This window comes from Perca fluviatilis, chromosome 14 (genome assembly GCF_010015445.1).
Source record: "Perca fluviatilis chromosome 14, GENO_Pfluv_1.0, whole genome shotgun sequence".
NCBI lineage: Eukaryota > Metazoa > Chordata > Actinopteri > Perciformes > Percidae > Perca > Perca fluviatilis.
The window spans coordinates 12015861-12032817 of NC_053125.1; the positions used below are offsets into that span (position 1 = coordinate 12015861).

Below are 16957 nucleotides of genomic sequence, written 5' to 3' on the forward strand. Positions count from 1 at the left end.
ACCCCCGGGATATGATTAGCATCGACAGTTTATGTGGCCTTTTGTTTTACTATGGCTGGTGTGTTTGTCTTGTAAACTGGTAAACCGATGCATCATGGGGGGGGGGGGATGGCCTCAGAAGAGTAAATCCCTATGTAAAACATGCCCTGGAGTAGTTATCGCACTGAATCAACTCAGCATTCAAACCCAACGGCTCTGATCTCCCAGTGAGTGTCTGTGCTGCGTTTGGTGGTTTGGATACTTGGAATGGAATCGAGCTTTAGGTAAAGGAAGTACTGAATTTGGATGATTTGTTTGCGGCACCACACCTTGCATCAACTATTTACAGTACAGATAAAAAAAAAAGGAAAAAAAGAAAAGGTGCCAAGAAAAACAGATGGAACTCAACAACATTATTGTATGTGTGGTCTAAGGTGGCTTGGGGCAGCAACCTCATCGGAGACGTGGCGAGGTGTCCCATGTGAGCACACTGTGGGAGTGCAATGGTAAACAACTGTGTGCTGTGCATCCCACTGCTTTAACCTCGCTAAGAGGGAGATCAGCTCGACACATCCACCCACCTGCCCGTTTGAAAAATAAAAAACCCCAAACTTTTCAAAGAGGCTTTCCAGTGCCTTTGTTAGAAACCCAGGGTGAACTGATAGGTCCTGATGAATAATAGACGAGTTGGCTAGTCAAGAAGCACTGTGTGAATGTGAAGTAAAGCACATATAGTGACAAAACTCCACCATCAATTTTCTTTTAAGCCAGTTCTTGACAAGGTCTGCATGAATAATACTTGTCACATCACATCCGGCCAACTAACTCCTCATGCTGGATTCATTTCTTGGATTAACAGGACTTCTCTCAAAGTTCAGCCTGCACCGACCTGGCTTTCCAGACAGGCTCAAGCAAAAAAAAAAAAACAGAGCACTGGGGAAGCTTTTCATTTAATACCCTACCCTCTGCTGTGTGACAGTGTGATGGGAGAAGACAAAATGCCACAACACTCACCCAGCATCCTGCGCTTCATGGGCCCGGATGACAGATAATAAGTTATTGTGTTGTAGAAAGTCACAGACTGCAGGGTAGCTGTTGAATAAAAACACAAACATTTGGTTTACTCACACATCAAGGAAAGTCCCAGTAAGATCAAGAGGAATGATCAATAGAAATAACTAAATATGTAATATTATTGATTTGGCTCAGAGAAACAGTGGATATCCAACACTGGGTTCAAGCTAAATGTGTTCTTCATACCATCTGTGGCTTGTAAAGAGTTATATTGCCTTGATAAGTTGGCTGTAAGTGAAGACTTTCGTCTCAATTTTGAACTTTGCCTGAAATTTAAAACGGGAACCCGAAATTTTTTTTGCCAGCAAAGGTATGATGACTCATAATAATAATAACCCACAATATGCTCAACTTTTAAACAAGCTTTCATACTGTATGATGAGTAGGTGTGATCCCTCTCAAATGGTGGATTTTGTATTTCAGAATGAAACTCAAAAAATTGTCAAGTATGACACATGATTCATAGCAGACGGTTTCTTCAAGAAAAAAAAAGGGCAATCGCTGGGGAATGTTAAAGCCTGTTTTGTGCTCATGCTGATCTGTTCAGTCTGTGATCTGAAAGAGCAAAAAAAACGTACTGCCAACTATATGGTTTTAGAGTTTTCCATGCCACAACTTTTCATTCCTTAGCACCAGCTTCCACTGGAAATGTTCTTAGCTCACAATGAGAAAGGCAGAAGCCAAGTCACAGGCAAACACCATTTCTTAAGTGAAATCTCTCGATCGGAAAACAAGTTGCTATTAAAAAATGACATTGCCACGGTATGTCTGAGCCCTGCTTCTAACAAACATGATTCGAACCCCCAGTGGGCACCAGGATTTGTGACTCGTGGGATGCTGTGTAATGAACAAAGTGAGTGACAGCTCACTATGAATGAGTGACACCTTTGCATTGCATCTGACTTAGCAAATGTGGGAGGATTTTTGCAACAATAATAACAGGAGCTAAAAAAAAAAAAAATCACTTGCAGCTTTTCCAGCAATAGGGATGATTTAGGGCCTCTCCATTACAATGTGTAATGTCAAGCCTTTGTCATTGTGATTACTTTGATCAGTGGTAATTCTAGCCAGTTAAAAACAAAAAAACAATTATAAAACAATCCTGGTTGTGATTTTGTATTAAGTTCTGTAATCCTAGCTCAACGCCCATGCAAAAATCAGAGCACAACAACGAACAACACCCACATGCAGCAATCAAAACCAAACTAAACATTTTGGCTTACGACCTCTCGGGAAAAGTAACAAGAGATGGGTTGTTGTTTTTTTTCCAAAAAAATGCTGTACAACCAAACTAGCTGGTTTTCGGAAACAATTCTGTCTCTATAATCAACGCAAAACACTGCTGAGGTTGTTATGATGACTGTGCTGACTGCTGTGGAGTTTTGGTCCAGTTTGATTGACAAGAGTAGACTATTCTCATTTGGGGGCAGGCTTGTAATAAAAGTGTTCTATAAGTAAATTCACTTTAAATTTGACTGGCTTGTTTTTGTATGCATGCTCAGATACCATGATTGGTGCAGAGGTCAATTATTCTACATTTAAAATTGTGTGAAAACCCATCATATAGACATGAGAACACATGCATTCCTGACAATCACAACAAAACATCTGCTGGAAGGGGTGTGAAAAGGAGGGAGCAGTCGTCGAGACGAAATTAAAAATGCAATGAGTTTTGGGGGGAGAAATTAGGAATACATGTTTTGTTTTTTTTTCCTCACTTGATTTCCTGCAGCAGATGTAGATGCATGCCATATGGAGCCGTTCGCTAGACAAGACACATTTTGTCCTAGTTTTTTTTTTTTTGGAGTTTAGAGTATCTCCCATCTGTCCAACAACAGGGCACAGATGTTAATGAGCTCCTTGGACAACATGAGGAGTTGTGCAAAAAATTACTTTTATCGCGTTTTAATCTAAGTGGCAACTTTACATATTGGCTATGTTAATATAAAAAGCTTTTAATGTTGGTTAAATATCATTAGCTTGGATTAACACCAATGAAAAATGAAAAAAAAAAGAAGGAAAAAAAATCACTTTAGGCTTATTCATCTACGCTGCTGAGTGGAGGCTAAAATGAAAGCAACCATATTCTAAACATGTGCAATTTCACGCCTGAGTTGCGTTTGTAAAAGAGTTACGAGCGTTCCTATGGCGCTGGGGGAAATTATTGGTTGCTGAAAGACAGAACCAACAAAGAAGCTGATGGTTTTTGGGGAGGGGTGTTGAGGAATGGCTCTCCCTCCGTCTGGCTTAAACTGTCTCGTAAATCCTGAATGCCAGCGTGGTGCCAATTAGCGACCATGCCCTGGGCAGATGAAGTGAGGGACACTGATGAAAACAAGACTGCAGAGGAATTTGAACCAAATGGCAGAGGGCTGCCCAGGATACTGCTACAACAGTCAAAACCAGTCGTTTGAGGTAAAAAGGCCACATACCTAACATTACATAACATAACATTCCCGTTGTTGGGTCTCTCTTCAGTTAAGTGATAACATGAGCGTTGTGGATCTGCAGTGTTAATGGCTCACATGAAGATGTAAAGATGATCAGGTCCTCACAAATGCACTACAACAGCAGTACGGGGAGTTCATTTTCGAAGCACGGACGTTAAAATACTATTAAGTCAGTAGTTATGAAACACCTGTTATTAAAAAAAAAAAAAGAGAAACAAAAAGAGAAAATGCAAATCAGGAGCCTCAGGACATTTTGGAGTACTTCTCCTGGCTTGCCCGAGGCACGCCGGGGCCAAGTAAGCGTTGCTTCGGCCATAATGAGTGGTGGGAGCGCCGAACGCATTTAGAGACAGGACCGTGCCTTGTGGTAATGTGCCAGTTCATTACATTTTGTGACAGTGTGAGCTGCCTGCTCCGAGCATTTCCTCTGGTTTGTTCAGTTACTTGGCTCAATTGGAGGTAAATGGGTTACATAAACACTGGCGAGGGTCTAAGGAGGAGACTTTGTAATTGCTCTTATGTACGTACTGTTGCCCTCCTACTCACGGTCGAGGAATTGCAGACGGAAGAGATGAAGAGATGAGAAAACAAAAATGGAAATTTGGCAGCAGGGTTTCTTGATGTATCATCTTTTTGACAAGATGATGTTTTAAAACATTTGTTTATGATTGTCAAAGTACTTTGACAACTTACCTTACAACTTCCATACCTGTCTTTAGGTTATAAAAATGTCCATTGTATTAAAAATGGGGTACATGAGGTTTCCACAGATAGCACAGCCAAAACTAATCTGTAGATGATTTTTCCTAACAGCAGTCAGAACACCTGATTAGAATATGAAATTTTTGAAACACAGATATGTTTTTAATTCCACGGTCCAATGAGTTATATAGACTGAACACTGCAGATGCCATTTGATGCTAGTAGTAAATAAAAGCTGTTCAGCTATCCGGCTGTTGGCAGGAATCCTTTCCAAAGAAGTAATTTTTTTTTTTTTCTAAAGCAGTAATTTTATAAAACATCAGATTACTCTCTAACCGTCTGAGACAGAACACTCACCTGTAGAAGTAGGAACAGCCTCGCACTGTGTTGTGTGTGAAATGCTCTTGGCTCTTCTCGTTCCCAAAGTCCTCCAGGGGGTCGGACCACAGCAGATCGCACATCGGTCCGTAAGCTGGGGGCTCTTTGAATCTGTCTAGCTGTGGAAGAAAAAGTTAGGACTCTTGTCAGCCTGTTTGACTGGAAAATTGCGCATGGAGCGTGCATACTGCTGCAGAGAAAATATCTTTGCTCTCTGTGTGAGAGGCACGTTCGCTGCTGCTGCTGCCATGGCCATAATTAAACCGTGACTCCAACTAATATGTTCGCTGAAGTGATTTTAAATTATATTCAAGGTAGAAAGGAGTGGAGTATTTAGAATATATAGTATGGATGATGTGTCAAAGACAGCGCTCGTCTTTCAGTACGTCTTTTTTACTTCTTTTTTTTTTAACTCGATAGCAACCATTCTTTAGGAGGAATGACCATAAATGGCTTTGCTTTCAGCCAAGGGTGGCTCTTTCTCGAACAAAAGCTTGTGGATTACTGGATGGGTAGCATGATGGACACTTCAATAGAGCAAATTCTATTATGCATGCCCTCTGATTGCAGCCACAAAATCCATTTGGAATTATTGAATTAGTTTGAAGGCAGGAACCGACTCTTTAACATTTTTTAATCAGAGTCAAGACCAGACCCTGTGCCTACATTCCCTCATGTCCATGTCCTGAGCAGTATTTGAGACACATCTGGGAGAATCACTTCATGAATTGCAACTAAGGTTGTTATTTTCACAGCACATCATGCTAAAACGAATACAGTGTTTTCCTCATTAACTTTGAATGAATGCAGAAAATACATGAGGCGCACAGGAAGCTTTGATTGTATATTTATAGCTATTAACGGCCACCTGCTGTTATAAACAGACACACACACACACACACACACACACACACACACACACACACACACACACACACACACACACACACACACACACACACACACACACACACACACACACACACACAAACTGTAGCTTTATGAAATTATAGAGAAAATGGTCTCGAATCAGACACATACTTTCCTGATGTCGTCAAGATTTGTGATTTCTGGAGACAGTCCTCCGTGTACACACAGGAACTGCTGGTTCATAAGTGCAGCCAGGGGAAGGCAGTCGAAGGCGTCCATACATGCGTCATACACCCTCTCTGAATACTTAATTCTACCTGTCATGGGGGGAAAAAGGGCAGGGAAAGGAGAGCATGCCAAGTCAAACAACACAGCTCTCATACATTGGGGTAGTGTGGAAGACTGGGACGGAAAGGCTCTCTGAAGTGCCAAAAAACTTCCCAAACACATTTTAAAAACAGCACAATTTCACAGCTCTTTTGTGTTTTTCCCCCCTTCTCTGTCCGAGTCCAACAGAAATACTTCTGACAAGTGTAAATATCGAGAATGGCAAAAGTCTGACTGAATCCTGCAGCAGCCTAGAGGGCACTTTTAAGTGAGCGTTTGAGGTCGATGGCTGAACTGGATGCATAATAAACAGCTTTTTTTAGAAAGAATAACTCAATTCTCCTTCCACTCTGTACAGACAAATTCACAGACCAGACTGCTTAGACTCAATGTAGATCAAAGGTAGAAGAGAAAGAAATGAAGTGCCAAAACATTACTTACATTCCTGCTTAAATGTGAAATACTCTGTTAAATGTCTACATTCATGATTCCCACGCAGCAAAAACAGTGTTTTGGGGTAAAGGATCTTTAAGGCCCACAAGTACAGCACACACTGAAACAAAGAAGCAGAAAAAAGGATTGGGGAACAGTTAGCTTGTCATCTTTAAATAACACAGGAAACATGAACCATCAAGTCAGACTGTCAATTTCACAGAGTGGCATAATACAAGCAATTCTGCTTATAATGAAACATTCATGCAGTACATTTCGTGGCACGGTTCAGGCTTGCTGGAAGAGAGGACAATCCTTCAGAGGAATCATCAGAGGACAGGCACGGCACACTCCATTACAATATATTTTATTAATAAAAGTATAACGTTTCAGGCAATGAATACATATATAAGTAAATTCCAACCTGCAATCGCAGATGAATTACATGCACTTTGCCTTATATTAAAAATCTCTCTCTACGTAACCCTAGGATACACGGTGAATTTTGCTATCCAGGCTACATTTGAAGTTATAACAAAAGCATATTACTACTCCAATATCTGCAGCCTGATTTGATCTACGCTCAAAGAAAACTATTAATAAACACAGTGTGTCACGCTTGATTAGGCCCTCGTGAGGACAAAAAAATTAATAAAAAATACACAGACTCACTTCAATACTGAAGTACCCTCTGTCAACGTAGTCCCCCAGGAAAAGGTAGCGAGTGGATGCTGGTGATCCTCCGACTTCAAACAGCTTCATCAGGTCAAAGAACTGCCCATGGATGTCTCCACACACTGAAATAAGGCAGAAAGAAGAACAAAAGCACATCAGGAGAACTGCTATTTTTACAGCTGAGAAACAGAAGATGAAAGCCTCTAGAACACTGCGAGAGGCTATTTGCTTAATTCCATATTTTCCGTCAGATGGGAAGATATCCGACAATGCATGATATCCCAGTAAACCTGGAATATAGGACCACAGAGGCCGTCCTCCTTATGTGGAGTATCCTGGAAAAACCTACTTCAGTGGATATATTCGTAATTATAGAAGGCACTGTTCCATTTGGTAGTTTACTATATCATTTTTAAATTCATTTATATAAATTTCTCATTTGTAACTGAAAAAGGCATGGTTATAGGCAGACCACTATTCCTTGTCAGCTCTACTGCCCACACTTACTGCAGGAAATTATGCAAAGAATAGAACCGAAAACATAAAAACAATGCTGGTTTTGTACCAAATAGAAACTCAACGTTCATTAAAATGATGCTTTTAATCTGAATCCATAAAAAAAAAAAAATAAAAAAAAAATGGGAATATAATTGCAAATTGCAGTCTGTACCAGGCATTGAGCCTTGAGTATCTATGGCAGCAGATGCATGTTAGAATATCAGTTCAGTATGGTTAGATGCATATGAATCACATCACAAACACAATCCGTCAGACTTGTTGTTGAGTGTTTGTGCAATCTTCCTACAAGCTCAACTATCACAAATGGCCAATCCTTAAGTGCACATTATAAACTGGTTGTCCAATATGGAATGGAATTACAAGAACTGGCTTCAGTATGCATTTTCATGCCTTGCTTTTCCACCACATCCTCTTTCAGCCTCTTTATAACCTTGAGGCGTTTCAACTGGCTCGTAATTTGAACACACCTATCCTTGCCAAATACACTAAAAGTTCATTGGCCGAAACAATTGGAAAGCTTTCAGTTGTATCCATTTCTTGACACATACTGTTAACTGCGATTACAAATCTGGCTTGTCATAGCAATTACAAACAGATTTAATTTTGTAATTTTTCTTTGAAGATCATTTTTTTTTATTTTAAACATCAGAACAAAAACACACTTGCACAGGAACAACCCCCTTCTCCCACCCCCCACGGTCTCGAGGAAAAGAAAGAAAAAACAAAACACACCTTGCCTAGTCACTCTCCTCTAATTCTTGTGACGCTGAGGTCATTAGGACTGATAGTTGTGCTGCTGCACCTTTCCATAGGTCTATGGTCGATGATCTGGCTTTGTTAATCCTTGCTGTAGAGAGCTCAAGCATAACTATGTCCAGAAAATACGCCAACCACTGTTTTATACAATAAATAGCACTGAGCTATCATTTTCTTGGTTACGTCTGAGCCGGCTAACCAAACTCTCTTTTGTCTCTCGAGCAGGTGTAACTTTGAGTCGTCATGGAGTAAAAAAACAAAATCGGGTCAGTAGGAATTCGACATCCTATCACATCAGATGTTATTGATGTTGTTTTATTCCTAAACTTATGTACCTGTTCACACTCCCAGACCATGTGCAGGAAAGTTCCAGTTTGTTCAGGTTGACAGAACGTACAACAGGGAGTAGGAATGGCTTTTGAGACGTATCTCTTCTGAGGAGTCCAATATGTCCTATGGCATGTGTTGAAGTGGATCTGCGGGTGGTTTGGGTTCTTGGAACAGTGGGACAAACAGATCATTTCTGAGAATACTTTCACTTTGTCCTCATAGCACTGACAGTCCCCACCGGTATTTCCAGGAATTCCAGTATATTCAGCACCACTGTTAAATCTAGCTTGTGTCATATCCATTCTGTACAGCTACTAACAGCGCTGCAGCAGTTAAATTGCACCAGGGGAGTGGTCTGAGACAAACGCATCTGCGTCAGAAATCAGGAACCGCAACTCACTCAAACTGGATTGGCTTCCTATCCCTGTGCTCTGTTACTCTCTGGGAAAACAAGGGGAGCAAAGGCCACTGAAGATCGGCTGCTTAGCCACCATTAGCTCACAGGGCGCATGGGAGGTCGCCCGATTTGACAGCCTTTGGTCAATTTTGTAGATACTCTAAAGGTTGGTTCAAGGGGTCAGCTACAGCTGAACTTATTTAATATTGACAAAGCTCCTCGTTGGTGGCTCCCAGCTGACACACCTTTTGGACCATGGTTCCATTCTGGGATTTCTCAGCATAAATAAAATTAGATTTTAACCACAGAACATTAAAAGAATTATACTATAAATTAGCATAATAATTATATTTATTCCACTTAGTAGTTTATGTGATAGCAGAACAGCAATTCCTTTTAAAAGTAGAAAAAAAAAAAAAAAAAAAAAAAGATTGATAGCTTCAGGACTGGTTACAAATAATTTCACTGTTAAATTCGGACTCTGTGTGTAACAGTGTACCTAGTCTATATCCACGAAGTTCCACTTCTGGGACTGCTCTGTTGCCGCTGGAAAATTTCGCCGGATGACACTCTTTTCGGCCGGATGTCGGTTACCTTCCGCTTTCTTTGTGTTGGAAATTTAATTCCAGTCGATTTATGAGGACTTTTGGTTAACTGCTCCTCAGATCTCTGCAGGGTAAATCCAGACAGCTAGCTAGACCATCTGTCCAATCTGAGTTTTCTGAACTTTTGAACATACACGTGTTCCACCAAAACAAGTTCCTTCCTGAGACTGTTTTGCAGAGGCGCCGTTGGTCCGTGCGACGCTTAGCACCGCCCATGACGATTGTGATTGGTTTAAAGAAATGCCAATAAACCAGAGCACGTTTTTCTCCCATCCCGGAATGCTGTGTGGACTAGCCAGACCCTCCTCCGCGGTACTGTGGAGGTTTGCCTATAAAATCTGCATTCATCTGCATGCAGTGTATTTCTCTGATTTTAAACACATGAGCCTTTGTAAGGGCAAAGCAGTACCTGAAAGCTCAACTGTGGATCCTGAACAATATTTAACCACACAGCTGGTGATGAATAATAAAATAAATCAATATATAAATCAATCTTAATGTGTTAATGTTCATAGTAATGTTTATTATATTTTGTCCAAATGTTCAGACAAATTGTATTTTGATGTTTTGGAAACATTGTTATTGAAATTTTCAAGACACAAATCGTTTTTATTGACAATGAATACAAAAAAGAAGGGAAAAAAAGGTCTTATGCAGTGAAGCTTGGTTGAAACCTGGTTTGAAAACAACTTCTATTTTCTTTATTCATTTTCAGCGCTGTTCTTTTTATCAGGCCAATTTACTGATGCTGTAAAGACTCTTTAGTAGACGAAATAAGCCTGAATTAGTTGTAACTACTGTTGCAATGGTTTTCATGCTTTTTTAAATGATGGGTTTAGGTCCTAATTGTAGGTTAATTGTATTTTCTTAATGCAGTGCTTCCCATTTCATTTAAAAGGCTGTCAAAAGGTGTCTAATATAATAAGGTTTGCCCACGACTTCTGGCATTGTGGGCAAATGCCAAGACATTTACTGCACAGAATTAAATCTATACAGCCATCAACCACCAATTAACACTTACCGGCTTAACTGAAATAAGGCCTTTCCACTTCAGTAAACAAGTTTGAAAAGTCACCTTTGTTTACCTGAGAGCTGTAATAAAGAGACAGCATGACGACAACAATCAGCGATATCAAATGCGAACACTATGGCAGTGACTGCAACGATAAGCATGGCATCCGTGTTTGATGCCAAAGTGCCGCAATTCATCTATTCTTTAAGCAATCGGCTAATTAAGTAATTAACAACAGGGTGAATAGATTGAAATCCAATTTGAAAAAGGACACAGACGTTCTTTTCGCGAGGCTGTTTGTCGCTGTATCTAGCAGAAAGAATTACAATAGGAGCCTGTGAAAAAAAACATCTTTCAGAGAGATACCCAATTAGTGGGAGCTGGAGGACAACGTTGGAGAGCAATTATCTCAAGTTACGAGCCTCGTGAGACGGCTCTGAGAATCTGCTCTTCTCGACTGTATCGTAAACCTCCGCTTTACCATTTGTGTTTTATTAAATCCACACTGTGTAACTGTTTAAATCCACAGTGGGGACCAACTTCAGAATGGAGCCTTGTTATTTGTGTCCGATTTCTAGAGAGGATTTCTAAGATGTCCTTACTCCCTCTTGCAATCAAGTCAAGTACAAACATGTAGCGCTGGTTTATTTTAGACTGGTTGTTAGGTTCTGGAGAAATTGATTTATTGGAGCAAAAATGGCCCAAACAATGCTTGAATGAAGAGAACTAAAATTGTAGCTAGTGTTTGGTTAATGCTTATTTACTGGCACTCTCATTAACTTCATGTACTATGTACTCTATATTAGCATGCCTCCCATGTTATGTCAGTCTTTACAAAACCAATCCCTCTAATTTGTTTTTAAATCAACAATAGGTCTCTGTAAGCAGCCTACGCTTAAAATTCATCCCGGGCCATGTAAATATCATATTCTGTAATAAAAATCAGTTAGGTTAAAGTCTGTGGTCACTGGGCGCCCGGATGGCTCAGTTGCTGGAGCGGGCGCCCATGTGTGGAGGTTTACTCCTCGACTCAGCAGGCCCGGGTTCGACTCCGACCTGCGGCCCTTTGCTGCATGTCCTTCACCCTCTCTCTCCCCTCTCATTTCTTCGGCTGTCCTGTCAACAAAGGCCTAAAAATGCCCCCCCCCCCCCCAAAAAAAAGAAGTCTTGTCAGAAGATAAGTGTAGCCCTTATTTATTTAATCTACTTGATAGTGATATTTGTCTTTTTTAGTAATACAAGTACTACGTTTTTCTTCTATGTGACTACAGAAAAACGTTCAATTTGTGCAAATTTATTGTGCTTCATCTTTTGACCTTTATGTGGCGATTTGTTGAGTATGACAAATTCAGAGAAACATTGGTGACGTGGTCTCATTTACGCTTCAAATAATGTGCGTGCGGTTATTTAAATTGTGATTCAAATACCTGGTTTACTTGGGTGGTGAAGTAAAAAGCTAATTTAACTTTTTGAATGAAGTTTGAATTGGGGTAAACCATGCATTTGTCTGACACTCAAAAGGATACTAAAACCTGCTTCTGCAAAAGCTGCATTAAAACCCAAGTGTACAACTATAAAAACTAATGGCAATTAAAGCAAAAGGAGCCATTTCCTTTATTCCTCAAAATAAATAAAATAAAAAGGGCACTCTTTGCAGATATTGTTTTTGTAATGTCCTGTTTTTTTCATCCTGGCCACCATTACCTATTCACATTAAGTGTTAATGTACTACTCAACGTCAGGATGAAAAGTGAAAACACAACTAGGCAATCCAAGTGATTCATCTGGCGTTATCCAGAAGGTGCGTGATGCTGAGGCTGGTTATTGCTATGGAAACGAATTATCAAATCCTTTCAACAATGGCAGGTTATATATTACTGAGAACCCCCCCCCCCAACGAACACATCTAAGCTGCTGCTGACCTGATGAAGGACCTCTACAGGAGTCACTAATGGCAACAATGCAATGTATCCACTGACATATAGATGGAGGCAACAGGCAGCCATCTCCTCTGTAAAGCAGCTGTTGTAAAAACACTCACATTACACCGTGCCCCAGAGTACAATACTGTCTGAAGGGATGGCCACCAAGAGAGCAATTATTGCGAAAATTTAGTGCTCACATTGTTCACAGGGAAATTAACAATATTTTCATGTTTTTAGAAGTCAGCTCTGCAGGAGGGAGTCTGCCGAGGGAGTAAGAGGCTGTAATTTCACCTGAAGCAACCGTCAAACACACTGTGTGTGGGAGGACTGCACCTCCAGCTGACCTTTTGGAAAGCTGTCACTTGCATGCAAAGAAAACAGTGGGGTGACACGGCGATGGCAAGAGTTTAATCACTGGACAAAACGACCCGATGTGATGGTCACTGTGAATTGTAGTAACCACATCTGTGCGAGCGCGGACGATGCTGGTCGATGGAAAACAAACAGAAACGCTACAACGGCTCACTCCTCCGGCTCCGAGCTCTGCTTTATCACAGCAAACACACAATCCATCCATCGCTCCAGTACACCTACAGACATGCTTTGCCTCCCTCCCTCCCTCCCTCCCTCTTGTCACACAACACACAAAAACGAGGTGAGAACCAGAGCCCACATAAGAAGAGCAGGTGGGAGTACATTATCTGGAGTGAGAAACAATTCGTTCTGGCCATCTCCGGCTTGTGCGCTAAAGTGATCTCCCTGAGTAGCAGCATATCAGCGGGCAGCAGCTATTGAGTGGGTGGTGGGCATTACACAACCTGGCTTCAGAACCTACACAGGCCATTTCAAACGCCCGGCTCATTGAGCGAGAGAAATCCACGGTGAGGCGGACTGTGCCAGATCATGTTTTGATTGAGACTGGATGATAACAATACCCCCGTTTTTAACATGGCACTCTCTGACAGCTTACATCCTGCAGAGGTATGCATTTAAGCAAAGGCAGAGGTGGAGCTTGCAATCGGTTATGAACATCAAACTGTATGTGATGTTTAACAAGCTGAAATCTACACAGCAACATTAAATGTTACAATGTCTGATTTAGAGTTGGACTTTGAAGAGCTCAACCAACTTCAAATGACGTGGGATGTGTTGGTGGAAACAACTGGTTCCCAACCCTTTACAAATTGTGGCCCTTTGTCATAGCTTGTGTGTTCTATGTCTTTGAGCTCTGAGCAAGTCCCTTTTTCGATAATTTCATTTTACAGTTATGAAGAGGTAAAGCTTTCCAGAATTTCACTTGAATAAAACTAAAATTTGAAAAAAATGCACATCATTTTGTGCAGCAGAATATTTTGTCCTTCTCATCTATCGTTTCGCAAACTCCTCCGATTTATCCTGCGAGCTCTTGAGAGGGTACTGACCGTCAGGTTAGGAACCACTGGTGTAAAGAATGGTGGCACTATATATACTGGATACTGGATTTTTGATATTTGAGTGAAAAAACAAAACAAATCTGATAATGACACATCTGCAAATAGTAATTTTACAGATCCCTCTAAATTTGCAATAAGCTAATGTTGCCCCGGCTGATTAATCCGTCTAGCTCTACTATGCACATGAGTGACTGTTGCATAACAAACTACTGAAAAAGGTTTAATGGCCTTGCAATGATGCACAGAGCAAGCACACTTTACAATTGTCATCCTCACCAAGGGAAGACCTTTTTAAACACAGGGAGTTCCACAACCAAGGTCTTAAAGGCTTTTATATAGGCCTTAGTGGTCCCCTAATACTGTATCTGGAGTCTCTTTTATATAGGCCTTAGAGGTCCCCTAATACTGTATCTGGAGTCTCTTTTATATAGGCCTTAGTGGTCCCCTAATACTGTATCTGAAGTCTCTTTTATATAGGCCTTAGTGGTCCCCTAATACTGTATCTGGAGTCTCTTTTATATAGACCTTAGTGGTCCCCTAATACTGTATCTGAAGTCTCTTTTATATAGGCCTTAGTGGTCCCCTAATACTGTATCTGAAGTCTCTTTTATATAGACCTTAGTGGTCCCCTAATACTGTATCTGAAGTCTCTTTTATATAGACCTTAGTGGTCCCCTAATAATGTATCTGAAGTCTCTTTTATATAGGCCTTAGTGGTCCCCTAATACTGTATCTGGAGTCTCTTTTATATAGGCCTTAGTGGTCCCCTAATACTGTATCTGAAGTCTCTTTTATATAGGCCTTAGTGGTCCCCTAATACTGTATCTGGAGTCTCTTTTATATAGACCTTAGTGGTCCCCTAATACTGTATCTGAAGTTCCCGAAATTCAGCCTTGGTGCAGAATTACAGCCACTAGAGCCAGTCCCACAATGAGCTTTCCTCAGTATGTGCCATTTCTGTGTCTGAAGCTATTGAGGAGGAGAGGGGGGCAAGGTGGAGGGTGGGGATGTGGCCTTGACCAACTGCCACTTTGCTCGTTTGAAAGCCATGATGTCTCTCTCTCATGGGTGTGCCAAATTCTCTGGGCCGGCAAAGCAGAGAAAGGAGAGGTAACCTTGCTCCTTATGACCTCATAAGGAGAAGATTCCAGATCGGCCCATCTGAGCTTTCATTTTCTCAAAGGCAGAGCAGGATACCGAGGGCTCAGTTTACACCTATCACCATTTCTAGCCACTGGGGGACCATAGGCAGGCTGGGGGAACTCATATTAATGTTAAAAAACCTCATGTCCTTACTAAGAATAAATCACAATTTCACAAGAAATATATAAAATTATGAAATGCAAACAGCTAAGGCTAAAAAGACTGAACCATGGAAGCATTTCAGATTATACCGGTTACGCCAACATCTAATGAAAAATAGCATTTTTGGCTTGAGTAAAACATGTATACTAGTGTACTAGTACTAGTGTTATAGTATGTTTGAGACCAAGCTCCAACAGAGTCGAGCACCCGCACTGCAAACAGGTGTATGAACAGTGTAAAAGCTCACTGTTGCCTGGTGATGTGGCTGTAGGAGCTCTATTGATGGGTGTGCGAAGGCCATGGGAGCAGCTTGTACTCAGTGGCCTAAGCCAGCTCTGTTCGTCACACGCTCCCCTTCCTTCCACGAAAACCCCACCTGCCATCTGGCCCAACCAGGAAGTGACTATGTGGATGTGAGAAGCGGAGGGAGAGAGTGAGATAGCTGACATGTTGTGGTGCTTTACATCTCTGATAAATATTGACTTACTAATTTGCTGACCATGTGTCATGTTGGAATTGCAGGTGTGCTAAGGGGGGAGGTAGAGAGAGGGACAATAACCAGTCCCTGAGCATGACACAGATGGATGTAACATGGCAGACGGAGGGAAGAGGACCACGGAGAGAAACGAAAGAAAGGTTTATAGAGAATGCTGTGTGAGTCTGGGAGCACGCATGAGAGGGAAACACAGCAGGATCACGAGCACATGTAACAGAGAAATCCTTGTTGAAAAGGCCTACTGAGTGGGAGAGGGGCTGAGACAGGGGCGCTGAGTGGGAGGGAAAGAAGTGCTTCATCACACACACACACACACACACACACACACACACACACACACACACACACACACACACACACACACACACACACACACACACACACACACACACACCCTCAGGATCCTCATCTTACACACAGAACAGGTGGTGTCCACTGTTTATATGTAACACAACAAAGGAAGGAGGTTTACTGGCAGAACCACAGGTTGAACTGTTGTGAAATCTAAAATCAAGACATCTCAGAAATGGCAATCTGAACACACTGGAAGGTCAGCGTTCAAGCACCTATCACACACAAGCGACCAATTTAATGATGATAAGGCCGGACATCATAATATAGTTTTACATGTCAGATTAACACAAATGACATCATTTGTCGGTACTTAGCATTAAGCAATAACAAACATCTTAACATAATAATAAACATCTTTCTTTTTGCTCTGAGCTCCAGCACAGTGAGAGGACAGGCTCTGAGAAAGATCACAGCTTTCCCTTACTGTGCATATGTGTTTACGTTTCACAAATAGCCTACTGTTTCACTGTGAAAATGAACTTATTTAGTTTTGTTTACTTTAAACTGGAACATTGCTACAATTTGGTTGAGTTTCAGTCTGAGGTAGAATTGAAATCATTTGTATACACAAGTTCAGTTTTTCCTTTCACCCCTCTACATTGGGTCCACAGCGGTTCTTTGTCATGCACATGAATTATTCAAAACCCTTTATGAAAGCCAGTTACGTGTATATATGGCTGAATAGTCAGAAATGTAGTTATGTTGAACAGGATTTCTCTTAATCCCATGCTTATGTGACGGGAAATGCGAAGACAGAGGCAACAAATTGCCTGTCCAACCCGTTTGCATCTTCTTGTTAAGCTTCACTCTCTTTACTGAGGCCATTATGATAATAGGATATTTTGTCTGGCTGTTAAACATATGAGACCCACACTTTTGTTTACAAAGGGCCGTGCCTTCATGAATTTAAGTAAGTACGATGCCTTCCACATATGAGA

General features: G+C 41.2%; 1 protein-coding gene across 8 annotated transcripts in view; it reads right to left on the reverse strand.

The window, feature by feature from the left end:
• Window positions 1-16957, reverse strand: part of LOC120573137 (serine/threonine-protein phosphatase 2B catalytic subunit alpha isoform) — a 68513-nt gene that overhangs the window by 20947 nt on the left and 30609 nt on the right. For all 8 annotated transcript variants that reach the window (XR_005641645.1, XM_039822615.1, XM_039822613.1 and 5 more), the window contains exons 3-7: window positions 6885-7009; window positions 6222-6333; window positions 5625-5770; window positions 4563-4702; window positions 994-1071 (exon numbers count right to left, since the gene is read on the reverse strand). Coding sequence is in view for 7 of the 8 variants with exons in the window: in XM_039822615.1 (XP_039678549.1) it covers window positions 994-1071; window positions 4563-4702; window positions 5625-5770; window positions 6222-6333; window positions 6885-7009 (601 nt within the window). In the remaining variant the exon portion in view is untranslated. The remainder of the gene's footprint in view (window positions 1-993; window positions 1072-4562; window positions 4703-5624; window positions 5771-6221; window positions 6334-6884; window positions 7010-16957) is intronic.